The following is a 22,819-nucleotide window of genomic DNA, read 5'->3' as shown; positions in this document are numbered from 1 at the left end:
TGGGAGCACGCGGGCTCAGGGGGCGAGGGCAGGCACCGAGGGCAGGCACAGCCGTGGCCTTCTGAGGTGCCTTCACACCCGATCTCATGCCCTTGTTTGTTCCCACCCCATCAGCCATTGTCCCCATTTTGTGTTTTACAACTTTCCTTTCTTCCTGACAGATTTCTCTACTAAATTCGACTTCGTTTCAACACTTTTCTTGGGCAAATTACATTAAGATGGATGTTGCAGGTACCCTTATGGTTTATTTATCGTGATACTGTTTGTATCTCATGCTTATAAATAACTTATGTTATAGCTTTTGTTTGTGGGAATGTAACTTACATATTTTATTACGCTTTCTGTAAACCTCAAAAAGAATCTTGTCAAGGAAGCACTCTTCGCAGCAATCCAACCTATGGGATGTAAAAACCCACACTAACATTATTTTTTAATACGCCAAGGAGGCAGGTTACTCTTGCTGTAGTTTGAAAGGTTTGCTGTCATTGTAAACTTACACCTCAATAAAACATTAAAAAGTCTCAAGAATGATTTTATAAAGTTCAGGGAGGAGGATGAATCAGTGGCAGAAGCCACAGACACAGCACACAAGGGGCCCTGTGGGACTGGCCTTTCTTGGGGAGTGATCAGCCCCATCTGGGGGTCCCGGCGGGTCCATAGGCACCTCCCCACCCAACTGTCTCCAAAGCCCAGTGGTGAAGTACCTAGCTTAAAGGATGTTAGTGGAAAAGAAACATGAGTTTTGGAGTCAGGCTGACCTGACTTTGAATCCTGGCTCGTCCACTTTTTAGCTGTGTGGCTCGGGTCAGTCTTTTAGTCTCAGTTTCTTCATCTCTAAAATGAGGATAATATCAATACTTACTTGACTTTCTTATTGGTAAGCATTACATTTAAATGAGATCATGATTTGCAGTGCCTCGTGGGTGCTCATTAAATGATGGTGGTTCCAGTTGTTTAATGCTCATCTTGGGACTTTCACTGTCTCCCTCTGTACTCTGCCCCGCCCTGCTCTCCAGGCGCTCTTTGCCTCCTCGCCATAAGGTGCTGCGTTCTCTCAAAGGCTGCCTCGCCTACACTGCTGGACTGGCCTCCATTTGGACAAGGCTCCCGTGTGCCAGCTTTTCCACTTTCCCCAGTTTCTCTCACCAAACCTACCCTGTTCTTTGTTCTCACGCTCAGCTCTGTTGGTAGTTAACTCAGTCACTGAGCTCAGCTCACAGCCAGTGCCAGGTCAGTTGCGCATGTCGACAGGGGCTTCCAGTACCATAACCCAAAGGCACTTCTAGGTTGGCAGGGCCGGTGGAAGGGAGGCCAGGGGCCAACAGGGCTTTTCTGGCTGCTCCGATCATCACACGGTGCAGCACCCCCATCCCCTGTTCTAGAGAAGCCTGATTGGAAAGCACAGAAAACACAGAAACATCTAGACCACAAGCAGGATACAGCTCTCAGGCGTCAGGTTCTTAAGTCAGTGGAGAAGGCAAAAGTCGTGCGGTCATAATACCTTCAAACTGTTTCTTGCTTGACTATCAGCTGAAGCTGTTGGCTTGACCTAGAGCCCTGCACAGTGTGGACGAGACCTGTTCGCCTGCTAGAAGCTCATCAGAAGGGCGAGGTGCGCCGGCAGCGGCCCGCGCGTTCCTCTCCTCCTCACTCTGGGCCAGAGGCTGCGGGTAGGTGGTAGACCCCGAGGAACTGCCAGGATCATTTTTTTCCTGTTGCTGTGTGTAAGTCACATTCACCTGCGATCTGATTGGAGCATGTAACACAGGGGTCCCCATCCCCCAGGCCACGGACCAATACCGGTCCGGGCCACAGCCTGTTAGGAACCGGGCCGCACAGCAGGAGGTGAGCGGCGGGGGAGCGAGCGAAGCTTCCTCTGCCGCCCCCCATCGCTCGTGTTACCTCCTGAAACATCCTCCCACGCCCCCCACACCCCCCCACCCCGCAACCGCCGACGGTGGAAAAACCGTCTTCCATGAAACCAGTCCCTGGTGCCAAAAAGGTTGGGGACCACTCTGTAACAGATCCAACTAGCTCTCTTTTGTGCAGGCTCCGCAAGATTGGGTGTGCCCTGGAATGCCTGTTTTACCCTTGGGATAGGATGGCCCTGCAGAGAACTCCCACGGGGGACCCCAGCTTCCCCTGGAGCCCCCGCAATCCCTCACCAAGGCCGGCTCTGGCGAGGCTGGCCTGAGCGGGTGGGGCGCAGTTCCAAACCAGGACCCACTGGGTCAGGCGGTGAGTGTGCAGTGTGATGTGCTCTGCAAACACCCCAGCTTCCCCACTCCCTCCTCCTCCCTCAGAAAGGGCACAGAACGGAACTTAGCTCTCCAAGGAGAATCAGGATTCCTTTCCAGATCTCAGGGGAGAAACCTGTAGCCAAACTCAACCTCTCCAGCAAAGGCCAGGTAAGAGTCCTGGCAGGTGGCTTTGAACATGGCTCCCGAAGACCCCTGCCTCCCGCCTTTGTGTAACCCCTCCCCTTGGGTGTGGGCTGGTCCAGTGATTTACTTCCAATGAGGAGAACACAGGAAAAATGATGCGTGGCCCCTCTGCGATTAGGTTATGAGAGGCTGAGACTTCCAGACTGCTGTGCTTCTCTCTCTCTCTTGCTCTGGTAAAGCGAGATGCCAAGTTGTGAGCCGCCCTGTGCAAAGGCCACTTGGCGAGGAGCTGGGGCTCGGTCCACCAACCCGCGAGGAGCCGACTCCTGCCAACAGCCACGAGGGGGCTGGAAGCAGGTCCTTTCCGGGCAAGCCTGGTGACGATCAGGGCCCTGGCCCACCATGCTGGCTGCAGCCTGGGAGACCCTCACAGGAACTGTGAGATGAGCAGCGTTGCTCTAAGCCACTACATGTTGGGGTCGTTTGTTACACAGCAACAGAGTTCTGAAAAACACACGGAAATGGATGTAAACAGTAACTGGTTTCAACTCACCATTCTCAAATACAGGTCTTGGAGAGGCCAGGAATTCCTTTGAGGTGACACAGACCTGGGGTCAAATCCTGCCCGTGTGACCAGTGTAAGCTGTGTACCACCTTTGCGCCTCAGCTTCCTCATCTGAAAAGTGGGAGTATGCTGTCCACCTTCACAGGGCTATTGTGAGGACTAAGTGAGAGGTCAGATGAGGAGGGCACGGCAGACGTTCCATCGTTTTGCTGAGTCTGCTCCCTGCTGCGCGCGCTGCCTCTCCGTATGCTCTGCACACCCCGGCGCCATGAGCAGGCCCTGCTCAAGTGGGGCTGGGGCAGGCCTGACAAGTCCTCCTCCCCAGCAGCTCTCCAAGGCCAAGACAGAGCCTTTCCTGGCTGGGGAGAAACCACCAGGCGACCTTTGGCGATGTGGTCAAGAAAAGCAAGTACACATGGTGATTTTCTTGTGAGCATTTTAATGCAAATAATACGGTGCTTTTAGGCCTTGGACCTTTTTATTTATTTATTTATTTTGGCCACGCCACGCGGCTTGCGGGATCTTAGTTCCCCGACCAGGGGTTGAAGCCGGGCCATGGCAGTGAGAGCCCGGAATCCTAACCACTAGGCCACTAGGGAACTCCCAGGTCTTGGACCCTTTTCAAAAACAAAAACAAAAAACAAACAAACCAAAAAACAGTGTCAGAAGGGCATAGGTCTTCTATGAAGGATTTTTTTGGGGATGAGTAGTGTACAGTAATAAGCCCATGAGAAAGAGAAATTCTCAAGTCAGACTTCTCTAAACAGTTGAGGTTTTATGAAGTTCAGAATTTGCCTTCTTGTGGAAATTCATCCCACTGCTAATGAAACATAGTGTAAGGCTGAGGCTTCCTCCTCCATCAGATACCAGAAGTAACCCTACCTAGAACACACTTTTCCCTGATTTCCTGGGTTCACACACGGAAGACAAACATTTTGAGATAAACTTGGGTGACTTTGCTTTTCTGTGACAAGCCTGTTGTAAAACTCAGCTATCAAGAAAGTTTTCAAGAAATACTAGTCTGAGAAACGAGATTATAACAGGAGCTTGTAGATTTACTTCTTCTTCAACAGTAAGGCCAACCTTTCGTGTCTTATCAGAAATAAAGGGAACAATATTTACTACAAGCCTGAGCCATGAAGACGGAGCAGTGAGACACCAAAGCCATCTGACAGTGGCAATCTCAAATTAATAGCTTAGCTCCAGTCCCTCACAAACTGTAAAGGCTTCCTCCTTGTCCTGGGTTTGGGCCGAGCTGCAATCCCCACAGTAGTAAGAGTTTTTGTGGAAGATGAAAACCAGCTGATCCTCATCCTCTGAAAATCTGTACTTTAGCACCTAGAACTGTTTTGGGTGGCCCAAGAAGGCAGAGCTGCTTTGAATCTGTATTTTGACTGGACACCCTCAGCTTCTCCTAAAAATTAAATGGAGGCAGGCCTGGGAGCTGGTAGCACCCAGAGCTACATGCTGGGGCCACCTACTCCTTCTGCAGAAATATCTCTGCAGGCAGAAATATCTCTGCAGGCAATTAATCTCTGCAGCTTAATTCTTCTAGACTAAACCACTTCAGATTTATGCCAGTGAAGAGCAAACGTTGTTTGTAAGTCATTTAATTGTGTTACCGTCTCTCAACTTTATCAGTCGCTGCTGAGGCGGAGAGGGCTGTGTGCAGTCCTGTGGGGCGCTCTGGAGGGCTCCCAGGCTCGTTCTAAGTGCCCACAGCTCAGAGCCCCCAGTGCTGCTTTTTCCAGACTCATAACAAACTACTAATTTAACAGGTTCAAATGGTATATTTGTCTCAATCCGGGCTCTATGTTGAAGGTTGCATCTCTCACAAATTCACAACCTTGACTGTAGAACCATTAACTAGTACACACTTAGGCGTAAACCTGGTTTATTATATTCTTTGGTTAAATATTGTCTCTACACCCTTTCAGAGCATTATAAGAACAAAGATAAATGATATTTTATAGAAAGACTGAAAACACATCTTTTGCTTTTTCAGTGCAAAGACTGAATTTACATTGTTTGTGCGCTATTATAAATTCTTACAATTAGGCCAGGCTTATAAAAAGGTAGGACTCTTGTTGTTGTTGTTTGTTTGTTTTGAAAAATAGATTCCCCTGGGCTAGCCAACATCACTGTCCTGGGATCCAGACCCACAAGTCTCTTGATAAAAGCTGCTCGGCACACGGTCAGAAGTCGGGTCAGCTCATCATGTCCAGACTGCACGGTTCGGTGCTGCCATCACTGCGCAGGGCCTCTGCCACATCTCTTCTGAAGACCGAGAGGTTCTGGGTGAACCTGTGGAAAGAGTAAGAAAGGGCTGAGGGCAGTGGCAAGGCTGAGGCTGTGTGAAGCTCTGGTGGCGGAGTTCAGGACCCTGGAGACGGCCTAGGTGCTGGCTGAGCTCCTTCCTCCCATTTCACCGACTACTACTGCTCTGCCAGCAGCATGCCCTCCTCCTTCCCCTCCCGGAAGACAAGGGTTACCAGCAAATACACTCTGACCATTTCGAGGGGTGCATTCTGTGGTTATACTATTTAAAAATTATTTTTAAAAGTCAAATTACATTATAGATGGTAAGGAATATAAAGAAAAGAACAAAAGCTTATGTGCCTGGCACTGGTTGAGTTTACATATAAATTCGTTTCATCATCACAAGTCTTCTCCAAAGTAGGCGTCAGTATCCTCATTTGCAGATAAGGAAACCAAACTAAGTGCTTCACAAAGAGGGGGCACTGGGTACGACTACCTGGGCTCACATCCTGGCCCCATCACTTCTCAGCTGGGAGATCTCTTGTCTTGATGCCCCACATGAGTGGCTAGCTTACGGGATTGCGGGAAGGGAGAGTTTACTGAGTCAAGTGAGATGATGCCTGTAAGTGCGCGACATCCTGCCCGGCACATGGAAAACACGCAGTCCTTGCTAGCTAGTACTCACTAAACGAGGAGCTTGTCTGACACCATTTCACAGAGCCGCTCAGGAGGCAATACTCAAATTCCCAAGCCTCAGGTGAAGCAATTTCCCCCCGAGGCATGTAGGGAAGGGTCCCCTCTTCCTTCACGCAGTCTCTTCTCCTGCTAGCCCTGGAGGCTGCCCCTTTTTGCCTGATAGAGGATCTTGGCTCAGAACAAGCAGTCAAGGGAACACGTCCACAGAGCCCATCCGACTTGGCCTTGTATTACCAGAGCCCAGGTTTTGGCTTGTGGCTATCGGGATGATTAATAATATACATTTCAAATGGCGCAGTGTTTGAATGCTACCGCTTTGATAAAAGGATGAGGCAAGTATTACTATTTTTTTTTTTTCTGAAAACATTTTCTCTCTCCATCATTCATTATGCCTGTCTCTTCCACTAGAAGCTCCGTGAGGGCAAAAACCCGGAACAATTAGTTCCTCAGTGGTATCCCCAGTGCCTGGCACATAGCAGATTCTTGATAAAATTTTATGAACTAAATGAATGAATGAATGAGTGAATTCAGGCATAGGTGGTAAGTTTGGCTTCCTCATCAGGATCTCACTGGCAACTTACCTGTCTCTGTTCTTGCAAAACCAACCACTTTTAAAGGTCAGAAAGAGGAAAGAACTACTTACTGTGCATCATATGTCCTGGGTACCATGTTTACTATATTCTGTCATTTAAAGGTCACAATCAATTATCATCATCTCTGTTTTACTGGTGAGAAAACTGAGGATCAGAGAACTTGACTGCCTTACTCACTGCCACACAGCCTATAAAGGGCAGGGATAAAATTTAAATTGGAGTCTGTCTGACCTCAAAGCCTATGCTTGTTCAAATGCCAGGAGGCCTTTCTTTGTCCTTCATAGCAGATCTAAACTTTCCTTCTTTTAACCTTTTCAATTAGTTACTTTTTCTCTCTCTCTCCTGTTGGATTATAAACTGCTTAAGGGCAAAGGCTGCATTTTATTCATCTCTGCATCCTCTATAGCAGGGGTCCCCAACCCCTGGGCCGCGGGCAACTGAAGCTTCATCCGCCGATTCCCATCGCTCATCCCCATTATCCCCATTGCTCGCATTACCGCCTGAACCACGCCCCCCGCCCCGCCCCACCGGAAAAATTGTCTTCCGCGAAACTGGTCCCTGGTGCCAAAAAGGTTGGGGACCGCTGCTCTACAGTGCCTAGTCTGATGCTTGGAAGAAAGCAACTACCCAGTCATATTTACTGCATGGAACTAAATTGAGTCTAGGATTACAAGGCGTGATAAAAAAGCCACATCAGTATGTCGTGAGCTGTGTTAAGCGCAATCCCGGAACGTCCACCTACCCCAGAGATGCTAAACTATGGGGCGCTGCTTACCTGTCTCTGTTCTTGACAGACAGGTTCTGCTCCACTCCTTCCATTAGGTTCCTGAAGCACTGGGCAAGGACCTCCTGCTTGGGGAGAGGCTGGCTGTTTATCAGACTTGCCCTCAGTTCACTGAAATACTGTTGGGAGACAGAACAAGTGTCAGAATTCTGGCTCCACACTGGGGCCTGAGAAGAGCTGTAGGGGAGGGCTAGACCACCTCCAAAGTGCTCAGGGCTCCTAACTCTCAAAGGCGCTTTGGTCCAGGTCCCCTCTGAACTTTAAGCCTTTAGAGAAAACCAAAGCAACAGGGACATTCCTGAGTATAAACTGTATTATCCCTTCTCATAAAAATCTCTTCCTATAGCTGCTTTATTGTCATGGAACAATTTAGGCTGATGGAGTTCTCGCCTCCTCTGTGGGGGACCAAGCACATAAAGGTCTTCCTGAGTCTCATCAACAATAATCACAGAAAGGCTGAAAGAGGAAGGACCTCTTAGGCTGAGGGGAAGAAATGAACTAAAAATGCCCAAGGAGCACTTTGGGCGACCAAGTCCAGGGTCCCTCCTCAGGCCTCTTCCTCTTCGGTGGCTTCAGTGAACTACCCCTCAAACGACCCCAGGCTTTGTTCCAAGTCCTTGTCCTCCTGAGTTAGGATGGGTCTTTTCTGCTGAGGTGGGGTACTACAGGGACTTGCTTAGTCCTGGGAGAGCTTCCTGGCACTAAGAAGAACACCTGTCACACCTGGTCACAAAGAACTGCACAGCCCTTTCTTCTCTGCTGATGTCTGTCGGCTTTTATACACACAAACTCTTATGCTAAAAGCAGCTCCTAATCATTGGAAACAGCCTAATTTCAGCACAAAGACAACATTTTGCCAGTCGTGTTTATCCTTCCAAGCCCAAACAGCATGATATTTAATTTCCATCATACATTAAAACAGCTCACATCAAAAACACACATAATTAATATGTAGTCAGACTAATACTTAAATACTATATATCAGAGGCATTACACTTAAACCACAATGTCTTCCCGAACAAGACTGGGAATGCACAGAACTACTTATTTTTCCCTTTTATAATGATGCAGTGACTCACACCAAATAGAAAATTATTAGTTTTTCATCCCAAACCATGAAATATTACCTCCATCAGTAAAGTATAATATTGTGATGTCATAAGCTTTTTCTAAACACTGAATTTGCCCTTATTCCCTCTCAATCATTTTAAAAGAACTGCTCTCTTTTATAGAGCTTGGATTTAAATCACAATAACACTGAGGGAAGATGAATGACAGTGCTATTGAATGTGGCTAAAATTGGATACTTCAGCACAGGTGAATGATGAGACAGCTCTTCTCTTTTTGATATATTTTCTTCTTCTATTAGTTTCCTTCCAAGGCTGGGATTTCAGTTTGAATTTTAATGTATGCGGCTGCCTCTAAACTCACTGTCTTTTTCCCCAGTACTCTCTTATTGTATAGACAATTCATTCTCCCGAGCAGTAATGTACTGTTCCTACTGACTGCTGGGGAGACAGGGGTGGGTTCAAGGGGAAGCTGGAGAACTTGGGAGGCAGCCCAGAGTGCTGCGTGCACTTAAGGACTGGAGACTTGTGCTCCGGATGAAGGGTGCTGCCTCTGTGTTTGGCCCTGAGGGGCTACTGCTACCACTGAGGGCAGTGGGGATCCCACAAAGGAAGGGAGGCCTAGGAAGGGGCAAGAGGCGTGGTTGCCCACAGTCTGCCGGAACAGGGAGGGGAGTGAGGGTGTGCTGGAAGCAATGCTGAGCAAACCACCTGTCCAGTGCAGGGCTCCGGATGCCAGAAAAGCTAGTGTGAGGCCTCTACTTAACTGAAGGAGATCTGAGGCCTCTGGGGAAGGGCCTTCTGGGGGAATATGGCCTTGTCCCGCGTGCTCAAGGTCCCAGCTCAAGCTCGGTTGGTTTCCCTGTCTTTGTCACAGCTTGGCCTGGTGTACAGTGCTCCCTCTTCCCAGTGGTCGCCTCCTGCGGACCTTCCTGCAACCGCACTCACCTTCTCGTTGAGCAGGATGAGCCCCAGGAGAGGCCTGGATACCGACCACTGGTTCCGACAGTCTTCGAAGACAATGGTATTCATGAGGACAGACATCATCTAGAAGACAGAGTCACATGAAGACACTGATGCGCTGGCTCAGAGTCCCCCCCCAGTCCCAGGCCTTCTATGTGCTCACCTTCTATCCCCACATCTTGCCACCAGACATGAAGGTGCTTCCTGGACAAACAAACAGCTTTGACTCTGGAAGCCTATGATGCTGCTGTAGGAACTCCTGGCAAAGACTCTCAGCTCCCTGAGGAAGAGTTCCCACCACCGAAACCTTTGGTGAGAACCTTCTGGGTGGGCAGAAGTCAGGGGCCACAGAGCCAAGAGGATCAGTCCCTGCCTCTCAACCCTGATGTGTTTTCCTCTATACTAGGTCACCAGGCAAAAGCCCAGCTCACCTTTCTTTCTGCCTCTCATTTCACCAAAGACGCCAAGCTGTGGAGGGGTAATCTCTCTCCATTACTCCTCTCAGACAAGAGGGAGAAACGGGGCACATGCCCGGTAATGCTGGAAGTCACGTTTCCTGCTGGCTCAGGCTGTTAAAGTCTTCTCATTCACTCCTCATACACTAATTCACTCATTTACTCACTTCACTCCTACATTTCATACTCATTCGTTTTCTTAAGTTCCAATTCTTCAAGACACCTGGGAGGCGGTAAGAGAACACAGGCATCTACCACAACCTCCATCCTTGAGGAGCTAAAAACTCCCTGGGGCAGACTACTCAGCACAGAGATAACAGGCACTAGGCTGGGCTAAGTTGCTGTGGGCATGCAGTGGAAAGAGGGATGCTTCTGGGTCCCTGAGAATCAGGGAAGGCTCCACAGAGAAGGTCATGTTTATGGAGTTCACCATAAATGTGTTCTAAGCAGAGACGGTGGCAAAAAAAGGAGTCTGGGAAAGAACACAGTGGGTTCTACAGTGGTGAGGAATGCAGTGTGGCAGGAGAGAGGCAGGCCAGAAGCAAGACCCCAGTGTAGGCTGGAAGACCGCGATGAAGAATCTGGCAGTGGGAGCCAATGATGGGTTTGCAGCAAAGGAGAGACATGCTCAGATTTGTACTTAAGAAATCTCTCTCTGGGGACATTTGGAACGTGTACTGTGCAGGTGACAGTCGAGGAGGGAGGCCGGAGATGAGGCTGCTGCAACAGTCCAGGCAAAGAGCAGTGAAGCCAGTTGTGGCCATCCATATGGAGCTGACGCTACAGTTTCTGCTTCTTGCACTCTTTACCTCCCATCTCTAGCCCTTCCTGTTTTCACCACTTCAGAGCTCCTTTCCTCAAAGGAGGGCAGGGGAAGATGGCAATTATGTGGCAAAGCCTACTACACACACCACCCTGACTAGGCTCTGGTGACATTTGGCTTTGTCCTCTAGCATCTTTGCAATCCAATTTGCCCTGTTCTCAGGCAAGTCACTGAACCTTTCTCTCTGTGTCTCAGTTTCATTAGCTATAAAGAGGGAGATGATAACCCAGTACAAGGAAGCTCAGAGAATCAAATGAGACGGTGGATATAAAAAGTGCTCCAAAAAGTGTTATAAACATTTAAGGTATATAAGAGCAACAGTAATGCGCTTAAACATCTGCCGTTTCACACATCATCATCATCCTAACAGTTAGGCTGGTTGCAAATGAAATCTGCCAACACACATTTACTGCATGTCCAGTGTCTCTGGGGAGAAACTAGGTCTTAAGCCTGGCATGTTGAACATCATTTGCAGATCACATGTTTCCATGTACAATTTAACAAGCCACCCAAAGTCACAGAGCCACAAATTAAATTAGTCTGACAAGCAAAACTAACAGATCCACGGAGACAGCCTAAAATATTATGGGTTTCACAATCTGAAGGCAGAATGGATATTTTAATGGAAAAGATTAAAGTCAGAGGCACCAAAGTCCTCCACTAACTGACAAAGCATGCTGAAGTGATGTGCCAATTACTTTATACGGTTCTCTCGTGGATTCATTTGTCTGAATGCATGTATTTATGTCTGTAATAAGTAAGGGGATGTTTGAATAAAATACTTTTCTAAAAATAAAGTTGGCTAAAATGGATGATTTTTTTTTTTTCTCTTTTACTCTTCCGGAAAAATGGAAATTAGTGAGCAAATCCGTTCAAAGGGTATTGACGTGTCAACTCATTTCCAGAGTTCTTGTTTCTAACACTCCTAGAGGATATGGGGAAACAGTTCAATCAGTATGGCAAGTCCCTTTGGAGAAAGTCCCCCCCCATATGGAAGAATACTGGGTGAAAGGCCTGAGTACAGAATCCTGTTGCAGGTAATGTGAAATCTCTGGCGGTTATCGATGCGAACAAGTCAAAACTGAAAGGAGAGCGCCCTTGGCAACTCTGCAGTGGCCCGCCCCAGCCTGCACTGAGTCACAAAGCACCATCAGCGTTCAGTATAAGGAACTCCTCCAACCTCTGCTCACTTCCTGCACTGTTACAGGCATGGCTGGAATGGCCATTTCAGATTTGCCCAACCCAGGCTACAGTTTCCAGAGCCTATGTCCAAAAAAACACACACATTACCCACTGTATTATCCTAAGCAGTTATTCTGCCCAACCAGGGAATGGACCACTTGGGAAGGGGAGTCATGAGGCTTAGTCCGCTTAGGAAAACCAGACACCACACTGTCTCAGGTGGTGCTTCCTTGTTCTCCTTCCTCCTTCCCAAAGGGCTTTGGCATGAGTTTGTAGAAAATTTCTCTCAGTGAAGCAAAACCAACATGGTTTGACAAGAACAGACTTTGGAGCCAGTCAGAACTAAGGCCAAATCTGGCCCTGCCACTTACGTAACCTGGGACGCTGGGCAAGTTGTTTCACTTCTCTGAGCCTTTATTTCTTTACATATAAAATGAAGGATTATGGCAACTATTTTGAAGGGCTGCTGTGAGGACTGACTTCTTCCCCAGGCACTCAAATCCTTACTAGCGTTCCTTTACTCCAACTATGGTTACCCTGCCTGATCTGGCCCAGTGGAATCTCATGGCTCCAGGAAGCACCCCATTTCATGTCTTGCTTATGGACAGATAAACGAGATTATATTCTCACTATCAGTTACCCTCACTGGGAGTTGCAATACGCAAACAAACAAACAAGCAAAAAAACCCTAAAATAGAAAACAGTCCAAAAATCAGTCCTATGTGGTCTGGCACATGTATTAGTATGGATTTTGAATGACAGTGTTTCTGTTGTTCTGAAATCTTGTAATCTTCTAAATAAAACATGAAGCTATGCTACAAATATCTGATCTGGAAAAATAAGACAAAGCAATGCTGTGCTACACGGATCTCTGTTCACTCCTCAGCTCCGCTCCTGTTTCTACCCTAAAATGGCATGTAAAGCACAAGCACAAAGCACAGTGGACCTTCCCACTCCAATGTGCTGGGTCACTCTTCCCCTACAGCAAGGTGGTAACTACATGCTCTCACTTCAGGTGCTTCCTGTTCTATCTTCTACCTGTGCAGAATAAGCAAAGATGTGGTTGGTGGCTGGGTGCTTTACTGCTACACGGTGAGTATGTACTCTTTCTAAGGAGGCTGGAGGCTCAATGGGTCTAGAAGCTGAGTGGAGAAGGATGGCTGGAGAGGTGTGGCTTGAGTGCGTACAGGGTGGTGACTGCAATGGGGTGGGGTCGGGAGACTGGTCTGCAAACTTCTGCGGGGCTGGGACCATGGGGGACTTTTCTCTGTATCCCTAGTGCTTAGTATGGCATCTGGCACCTATCAGAGGCTCAGGAAATAGCTACTGGATGACAGAATGAATACATAAATGAATAAATGAATGAATGGGAAAGGATGAGTGAAATATCAACTAAAGTATAACGAGCTAAAGAGCCGAAAGGGGACTGTACAGAAAACAGAGGAGTTCTGGCCTCAGTCTACGGCTAAAACCTGAAATGGGTAAATATGTAAATTAATACATTGTTCATTTCCAAGGATCCTGCTTTTGTGTGCAGAGCCTGAGAACTCTTCTAAGCCACTGTTGCCTCTCTAGCCAGCAGCTGCCGGGAAGAGCTCTCTAGGTCCTTTCAGGTCACCAAGGCCAAAGGCTGAGGCACCATCTTTTCTAATGACAAGCACTTCCACCTAAGCATAAGCTGTGCCTGATGAGTTTTCTCACTGCCCAGCAGGGAATGACACGTTTACGGAGAGCCCTTGGGTGCTCAGCACTCTGTTAGGCACACACTGTCTGGAACTCTCAGCTAACCCTGAGGTAGGTATTATCCCCATTTCATAGACTAAGGATCTGAAGTGCTGAGCAAGTCAGTCACTTGCTCAAGGCATCACAGCCACCAGCTACCACGAGGTGAAGTGGAACCAGGACATGTGCACAGGCCCGCCTGAGTCCGGAGGCTGCTGCCTGAGGGTGAGGACCAGGACTGCCGCAGTGGTGGTTGCGGCACAGTGTGTCTGGCCCTCACTGTAGACTGCTAGCGGATTCATGGTGTGAAAGGAAAGGCTCGTTTCTGGGCGTGGCTCACTCTTCCACCTGCAGTGAGCCTCCCAGCTATGCTGCCCATGTGTATCTCCTCTGTTTGGCCACTCTGCCACCTGATCAAGAGCCGGGCAGCTCCTGAAATCCCTGTGATTGGAATCCAGGGCAGAGGTTCCTGGTGAGTTTGCAGCAGACCTTCTTGCCTCCCACCTACAGCTTTTATAAATTTGGTTAACATATTTTCAGCCTCCCAAGGTGAACAGCAGTAGACATAATTAATAGATTGTCTCTGGAACACGGTCCACTGAACCACTGGTTTCCCTCCCACCAAAAGTATACGGCAATTTAAATTAACATCATAGAAAACATTAGTAAATTAAGCTAATTTTCTTCGAGTTACAATACTCCCAATAAAGTGAGCACTTTTCATTGTTCATGTTCTTCGAACATATTGATTAATAAAACTAAAAAATATTCCACAAAGTCTAAGAAATAGGTGAAAAAAAATTCAAACTCCTCCCTTCTGCTCCCCATCTGATTCAGAAAGACAAAACTGAATCTGAAGTGATGATATGAACTCTGATCTATGGGGATCAAATCCTTAACATATTTAGGGAACTTCAGCTCTTCTCTCTCTATCCTGGCCTCTTTGCTCAGGGCTGAATGACCTTTTAGTTACACTGCAACTTTGCTCCCTGTTGACCAGGGAAATGGAAAATGGGAATGGGGCAAGAGTAATCTGTCTTCTCCAAAAGGTGGTGCAAGGAGGGGCTGAGAAGGAGGCTTTGGTTTATATAAAAGAAGGATGGACCAAAGAAGAGATGAGAGACCAAAGACAAAGCGTCCCTGTACCTAGATCCAGACAGAGGTGGGGAGAGGAGGACAAAGCAAGGATGATCAGGGCTGTGCCCAAGAGGGTGTGTCTGCGGAATGGGGTGCCTTAATCTGCTTGGGCCCTCGATGAGAAGAGGGGGTAGGATACACAATTATATGTACTGCTGACCAAGCTAGATTGCCTTTGATTTTGATGCAGTGAGTTGCTGATGTTTTGAGAACAACCGATAAATGCACCAAACACTTGAGAGATGCTTCTGAGTCTCAAGAAGCCTCTGGCACCTGTAACTGGCTTTTCAGAAGGCCAGTTAGGAGAGGAGGAGGAAGGCTGGCCCTAGCAACAGCAATAAAAACAACAAAACAAAAACGATAGTGTAGTAGAGCCTGAAAAAGCAGAGAGACCTTCTACCCATCTCCACGGCAATTTCTCCAGAGCCCCATGCCCTGGTTGAAGATCTATGACCTGGAAGAACCTGAATGCTGCCAAAGGAGGAAAAGCTTCCAGATTTTCAGTGCTTGTGGAGGTTAGCGAGTTGCTGTCATTACCAAGCGCTGTTCTTAGGCCACGTGCATAGCAAATATTGAAATGTGATCCTCCTCAAATTAGATACTGGTCATCTTTGGGGAAAAGGAATCAACTGCTTCTTTGTCTGCTGTCTAGCAATGTGGTATTAGTGGAATGTTATGAAAAATGAAAGTAATGGACAAATAAGCAAGTACTTTTCTGCCTGGACTAAGCCCCACCACCTAAGTTATATTAAATCTTTTAATATCTGTACATATTAAGCACATTCCTAAGTTCTCATAGTGTCTTTGCAGTCTCATAACAGAAGCAACTATTTAGCACTTTAAATAAAAAAAAAAATCAAATGAAATGCATGAGGTGAGCCTCTTTTTAGAAGAAACAAGATTGCAATCAATTACAGGTGACCCATTCTCCTCTGAAAAATCATTTGGGAGTCCTGCCTCTTGGCCTTTGTACAATGCTAAGTTTGCTTTAAAAAAAAAAAAAAAGGCAAAAAACTTCTTACCAATAAAGGTACTGCAGGACTGGTTAACTCAGCTGGCTTTGGCCATATATTAGCATTGCACGGTTCCACATCTAAACTAAGAGTACCCTCCTCTTCCACCCACTCCTTACAAAAAGTTAAGGGAGAAAAAGTTTTCCTCCAAGTGATAAATTGCCTAGAATATTTAAAAACCCTTCCAATCCACTGTAAAATCTAAGGAAATACACAACCTAGTGTTGCTGCTGTTTCAATTTTCTCCATTACCAACATTACCCCTAGTTCTCAAAACATTCATTTTAATCATAGTTTATTGGGGAAAGAATTACCTGCCAGTCTCATAGCTTATAATAAAGAAGATAAAGTTGGAATGAAACTTCAGAATTAATTAATTGAGAGTACTGCATGTGATGTGTCTATTCTGAATGTTACAGTGCACATCACAATGAAAACAGTTTTATTTTCCATGGTTGAAATAAATTACAATAAATAATTCATTTCAATGGCAGAGATGTACTGGAAAGCAGCAGCAACAAAATTGACTGCACTACACTGTGAGTCTCATTCTTGAATCTTCATTATCCACTTGAAACTTTTTACGAGTAGTAACTCATATTTCAAGTGGCTGCAGATCTCATAAAGCGGCTCGCTGCATTAAAAGAAAACCAGAAAACCTGGGGTACTGGGAGGCTGAAGGATTTGCCACTCAGCACTGTTTGGGAAACCCTTTCTCACTCTTCTCTGGCCAACATCAAACGGAACAGTATTCGATTTGATGTAAAAATTAAGCATCCCTTGTCAAAAACATTATCTAAGTTTCCTCTAGGTAGGAATGTTGGGAAAACTTGTATGTAAAGGAATGGCTTTCAACGCCAAAGCCATTTTCCTCTCATTTTTTTCAAGTGACAATGTAATTTCTAGTTCATGGTATACTGCCCAAATGACTGCCATACAATCAGGTTCTAGAACCTCAAATGTCCTACACTAGCCTCTGGGGGCCCCAAATTAGAAAATGTGTGTAAGCTCGAGACTAACAAAGGCATATGCGCTACGTTTTCTGTCTAAAAAAATCAGCCTATCCACACAGGACAGCTAATATTTAATGTGAATCTTAAAAGACACATATAGCATCACTGGGAAAGGACACATTAGGAAGAGACAATAAAATGAGAAAAGGCACAGGGGACAGGGCTTGGCATATATGAGGAATAATCAGCCTCTGTATAGGAGGCTTTTAAGAGAGACCTTCTTTTGAGTGGAAAGGAGTAGAGCTGAGGGTGAGGAGAAGACTGGGCTGAGTCCAGGCTATAAAAGGTCTTTCATGTCAGGCTGAATGCAGAAATGAGTTCGGGCCAGTACACAAAGGGTAGCCTTCAAAGGACTTCTGAATAATGATGAGATCGGTGATTTAGAACAAAACTTATGGGAAACTGCAGAATGGCAATGACGGGTAGGTACTGGAGGCAAGGCAACATGTTTAGGTACTACTGCACGAGTCCAGAGGAGAAATGACGAGGGCCTCCGCAAGTCTGTGGTAGCAGAGACAGAGGGAAATGGTCAGAATCCTTGACTGCGTATCCCATTTTCTTCCCAGTTAAAGAAATCTTTCGAAGAACAACAACCTGATACTGAAGCTACAGGTAAATTCAGAGCTTTAAGAACATGGCCTCAACTTCAAGACTGCCAATGAGAGAAGGGGCTGGATGCTAGGCGGCCCCAGCAGCGCTGCACGTGGTGGAGGGCGGCTGCCGTCTAGCAGGCCCACAGTCCCAGTGAGCTCGGGGGATAAGGAGCAGTGAAATGAACCCCACCCAGTGTACATATACATGCATGACAGAGGCGACTACAAGCACATGTTTATATTAAATATTCAGTGATAAAGTAAACTCTTAACTGAGGCCATTCAAAATCAAGGAAGGGAGCGGGAAACAGCATGCTACTTTATTGAACAGTCATCACAACATTTTGCAATGAATATCATATTTCACAACAGAACAACATAAGGCATAATGGCATGGGGGCATCTCACGCGGTCCTCAGAGCAGAGTGCAATGAATATTGTATTTCATAATAAACATATTATCCTTACAGTAGGAGGTTCAAAGTTTCATTGCCTATCATCTGTCACTATATTCTCCCTGACTTCCCGAAGGGATTTGGTTAGACGGACCTAAAAATCTTCATAACCAACAGAGGAGGATTATTTTACTTATCATGTTCGAATGATTTTGTGTGAGGAGAAAAAAATATTTTTTGGAAAATTCACTCGGCCCTCAGAAGCACTTTCCATTAAAGAGCAGTCTCGAGTTTAACCACAGAGGATGGCATGCTGCCTTTCAGATTTGAGCGTTTTTATTTATAGCTGTCTAAATGGCATAGAGAGTGCTGGCCAAGCGGTTGGGGAGATGATTCAAAGATGTTACTGAGATTTGGAAGCTCTTTCACCCTGATATTTACATAGGGAGCCTAAGGAATGATAGTGACTGAAAGTGCTGGGAATAGAACCTCGTTCCTTGACTTATTCAGACTTTACTGCCACCTACTTTGTGCCAGGCTCTGTGTTAGACCCTGAGGACATACCAATGAATGAGGCACAGTCCCAGCCCTCCAAGAACTCAGGTAGGGGAGGCAGTGCACTGTTTACATGACCACACACTCTAGCAAGCGCCACAAACAGAAGCCTGCACGGGAGGCTCTGAGAGACCACAGGAGGCTGACTAACGCTGTCGAGGGGCGGGGGGCAGGCAGGGAAGGCTTCACAGGTGACACCCGGATCTGTTGTAGAGAACAAGCAAAGTCTGACAGGGAGTAAGGCAGGAAAAGGAGCAAGCAGGTGCCAAGGTTTGGAGAAGTGTCTGGGGAATGACGGGCAGCTCTGTGGGACCTGAGAGGGTGCGCGGGGAGTGGTGGTGGCGGAGGAGGCTGATTAGGTAGGCAGAGGCCCCGTCCTGTGAAGGGCCTACTACTGCGTGCTAGAGAATGTGGGCTTTATCTTGGAGGAAATGGGGTACCATTTTAGGTGGATGACTTCTTTTGGGCAGTGGCGTGGGAGGGCGAACGATTGGCATAACCATTCTCCACAGGGTCTGACCCTTCAGGAGGCTGAGCCGTCTGAGTTCTGCCAAGAAGATGCAGCCTTTTTCCTGTTTCTAGGATTCGGAGGCCGCAGACACAGGTTACTTGCTTGGCTCCTGTGCCTCAGTCAGGACATATCTCGGGCCCCGTCCTGCTGGCTCTGTTGCCAGTACCCTGAGAAATGGCACTGCCATTACTTCCCTTGGCGCACAGCGCGTAACTTAATAGTGTCCTCTGTCAGGAATGGTTCTCTTTGTCAGGAAGCTTTTTATTGATGTTCAACCTTCATTTTCCCTTTCTTAATATTATCCCATTACGCCAATACTCCATTGTGCCATGCTAAGTAATTCCCTTTCCTCCTTGGCGTTTACATCTTCCACGTATTTATAGACTTATCAAACGCCCCATTTAGTTGTCACTTAGGCAGGCTATACATATTTAGCTTCTTTAATCTGGCCCCATAAGCCAGCCCTTCCATTCTCCTAAATCACTTGAGTTACTTTTCTCCAGGTTTCTGTCAGTTTGTTTCCAGCCTCTCAGTAATGCAAGGGGCTCAGGAGAAAGATGGGGTTGGGGAGGGAGGGCTTGCTCCTTCTGTGGGATAAGAAGAGGCCATCGTGTGCTGAGGGTGGAACTTCTCCCTTCAAGTACAGATTCCAAAACAGGCCAGGCCCCTAGGGAAGCTCTAAAGCCCTCTTGTTATCTACTTGTTTCACCTGCACACATTTCAAGTCAATAATATTCTATTATCAACTCTTACGTGCTAGGGGCACACACGCAACACATCCGTGATGAGTGCCTGCGATGTGTCAGGTACTGTGCTAGGGACTTCTCCTTCCTTCCTTTCTCCCTCCCTCTTCATTTCTTAGACTTATTCTTTGCTCAAAGAATTACTGAACTCCTACTATGTGTCAGGCACTGTGGTACAGAATTGAATAAAATGTGGTCCCTGTGGCCTAAAAGAGCCCATGCAGCCTAAGTATTTACTAATCTCTTATTGCGCACCCATCAAATTGTTTCCTTCCAATCTTAAGGGTCTCAGAGAAATCATCCCTAAATGCACTTAACTCTAATTGACGCTTTTAGTTCCCTGAGTGGAACTTCTTTGTCTCATCTAAAACGAGACGCCACATTAAGTATGGGGATTAACACAGAGCTCTTGCTTAGTGTTTTCTTTCTGGTGGGTCTCTTTGGGGCCTAAGAGATTTCTCTTCAGGCCTTGAGCTTCCCATCGCTCCTTCTTAGCATTCTATGTTCACATGACTTCAACTAAACATGCACTTGAATGTTTTTCTTTTCCATGATACCAATGTTCCAAGTTATGGGGTAACCGGCTGAGGGAGTGATGGAATGGGAGACATCTAGGTCTTGGTTAGTCTTGGGGAGTCTGGGCATGAGACCACAGGAGGGAGCAGTTCAGCCTCCTGATCCCAGGGGCCAGTTCAAGTAATGTAAAGAACTCCCCCTGTTGAAGGGCTGCTAACCTCAAAGAGGTGAGGTAAGTATTCCAAGGACACAGGAAGTAGCATAACTGGTATGTCAAAACCAGGTATGTTGACTGTAAAATCTGTCAGCTCTGATTGTTGTAAGTAGAAAGTCCTCCACAAATAGAGAATTTGCAATTAAACAACTATGAAAGGAGGATAGAATTTCATCAGTCTGAAAGCACTTACGTCTGTATTTTCCTAAGCATGACAAGGGATACAGAATTAGCACGCAAGAGTTCTTCTGGGTTGCAAAGCATACAAAGCAGCATCAACTCATGAAAGGTCAGAGGATGAGGGAACCTTTACCTTGTTCCTCAAGTAGTGATTAGACTGCAACCAAATAAGAAGTCTTCCTCAACACACTATATGAGCTCACAGCTGCACGAATGGCTACTGCTAGTTAAAATTTCCAAGGGTCAAGACAAATGAATATGAAGGTGGAAGTCACATCTCCAGACCTTAATATACTTTGGGAAAATTTCACATAATTTACCCTTCAAGTACTACGTGAAAAATCAGTAATAACTGCGAAATGAATAAATCATGCCATCATGAAACCAACCCTCACTTTATCCTGTGCCATTCTTTCAAGAAACTCAAAGAGCTTCTTATACCATCCACAGTGCCACTAAGAGAAATGAAGGCAGGGGAACCCTGTCATTTATCTGGCTGTCTCCCTTGAACAGGGATGAACGGGGAAGAAGAAATGCCAGGAAGGAAGGGCAGGGTAAGGCCCTGGGGAGCCTTGGTATGTTCAAATCTAGAGACAAGAAAACTGTAAAATCTAGGGACAAGGAAGCCTTCGTTATATTCTAGGCACTGCTACTTAGTGGCTCTGTGTCTCTGGGCAAGTTATTTCACCCCTCTGAACCTCTGCGTACTTTACCCATACAGGTACTGTGGGATTAAATGTGTTGATGTACCCATACTCTCAAGTTAAAAAAATATTCACATTGGCCCTGTCTACCCATCAGGGTTGTTGTGAGAGTCAGAAGAGACAGAAGGTATGAAGACATTATACAAATGGAAAGAGTTATGGCGTTTACTTTCATTCTTGCCATTGCAAGGTAATGCCTGGAGTATGCAGGAAGAATAAGTGAGAAAAAGTCAGTTTGGGCCCCAGAATAAAATCACACCATGCCCCATCCAGTCCAGTGAGTGAGTGTGATATTAAGAATGCTTGTCACAGAAGGAACTCTAAGAAAGGCAGAACACATGGATGGGACCAGGTAGACGTAAGTAATCTGGCTGAAGTCACGGCAAAAGCAAATCATCTTGTGAAATGACGTCTTGGGCCTGGGATTTCCTGGACGGGATACTTTTCTCACATTTATACTTATGAACAGCAGGGATATGGACAAGGACAGGGACATCGAAAAGTGGTAGCTGCATATTGTTTTTCAAAGTGAAGGCTACTTTTACACATTGATTGAATACCTTCTCTGGGCTAGGTGAGTCTATACTCATTGGCTCACTGTGTCCTCACAGCTTCCCTGAGTCAAGAATCCTTTGGCTAGGAGGACGGCAACTATCGCAGGCAAAACTTAGGCCTAAAAGGGGTGGCTTCAGGACCCCTACACTAGGCAGCACGGTCAGGCCTCTCAAGGGCTTAGAACCAGCGGCAAGAACGCTGGTGGGATCCTTCTCAGTCTCCCTCTGTGGGCCTGCCTGGTCTCTCGAGATCCTTTTAGCACGTCTGCTGCTCTTTTCTCTCGCTGCAGACTCGCTACTTCTCTGAGCATGTGGCAGGGAATGGCTGCCCCATGGCTCTTGATTTTTCAAGTCTTCAATTCAGATGAGGCTGACCAGTATCTTTTAAATGCTCGTTTCTAAATCTAGGGAAGAAAAGCCAGCTTAGGTCAAGCGTTTCCTCTTGTCCAATCAGTTCTCAAAGAAAGGGGCCCCTGGCTCAGTCGAGGATTTATGAATGAATGAATGGCATGTGTCTCCCCTTGCTTAGCCTCCATCTAGCCCATTTAAAAGTTGCACTGTATTTTGGTGAAGAGCATGGGTTCTGCTACTTACTAGCTGTACGGTATTGGGTGAGTTACTATCTTACTAGAGCTGCAATTACAGTATTTTGATCATAAAATGGAGATAAAAATATCTGCCCCACAGAGTACTGAGACTTAAACAGAAATATATATATATATGTACACACACACACACACACACACACACACACACACTGGAATATATGTCTGCGTACATATATATAAAGCACTTAGCACACAAGCCTAGCATATAATAATTATTTCTACTTCTTTTTCATCATTATCATTCATCATAAAAATTCTGTTTGAACCTGAGATCGCCCTTTTATAGTGACTTCTTAGGTCCTAGCAACCCTACAGTAAATAAGGCTTCTGTTACAGGATGGAGGAAAAGTCTAGATCTTTAAGAAGGAGGTGTAAAGGCTCTTCCACTTCGGAGTGTAAGGATGTGGAAATCCTCCTAACCCAATCTTTTCTGGTCAAGGTAGTCTGCTCCTTTGTGACACCCATGCAAGTTTAGGATCCTTCTGGTGAGCCCTGGGCTGGCTTGGATGTGACACAGGGAGGTGATCTCAGGTGTCATCTTCACATGTCACAGAAACACTGCTCAGAGTAGAAAGACTGAACTTGTGTTA

General features: G+C 46.5%; 1 protein-coding gene across 9 annotated transcripts in view; it reads right to left on the bottom strand.

Moving 5' to 3' along the window:
• Window positions 1-2,809: 2,809 nt before the first annotated feature.
• The window catches only part of RANBP17 (RAN binding protein 17), a 316,523-nt gene continuing 296,513 nt past the window's right edge, over window positions 2,810-22,819 (bottom strand). For 6 of the 9 annotated variants that reach the window (XM_079917450.1, XM_079917451.1, XM_079917455.1 and 3 more), the window contains 3 exons: window positions 9,297-9,395; window positions 7,273-7,400; window positions 3,385-5,253 (listed from right to left, as the gene is read on the bottom strand). In XM_079917450.1, the coding sequence (XP_079773576.1) occupies window positions 5,157-5,253; window positions 7,273-7,400; window positions 9,297-9,395 (324 nt within the window). In that variant the 3' untranslated portion in view covers window positions 3,385-5,156. Of the gene's footprint in view, window positions 2,889-3,384; window positions 5,254-7,272; window positions 7,401-9,191; window positions 9,396-22,819 lie in introns of those variants that run through there. The other 3 variants (XR_013827675.1, XM_079917456.1, XM_079917454.1) reach the window with 3 other exon arrangements.

Source organism: Stenella coeruleoalba (assembly GCF_951394435.1).
Source record: "Stenella coeruleoalba genome assembly, chromosome: 3".
Classification (NCBI taxonomy): domain Eukaryota; kingdom Metazoa; phylum Chordata; class Mammalia; order Artiodactyla; family Delphinidae; genus Stenella; species Stenella coeruleoalba.
Note: the sequence above shows the minus strand (reverse complement) of the source record. Positions and strands in the feature narration are given on the sequence as shown.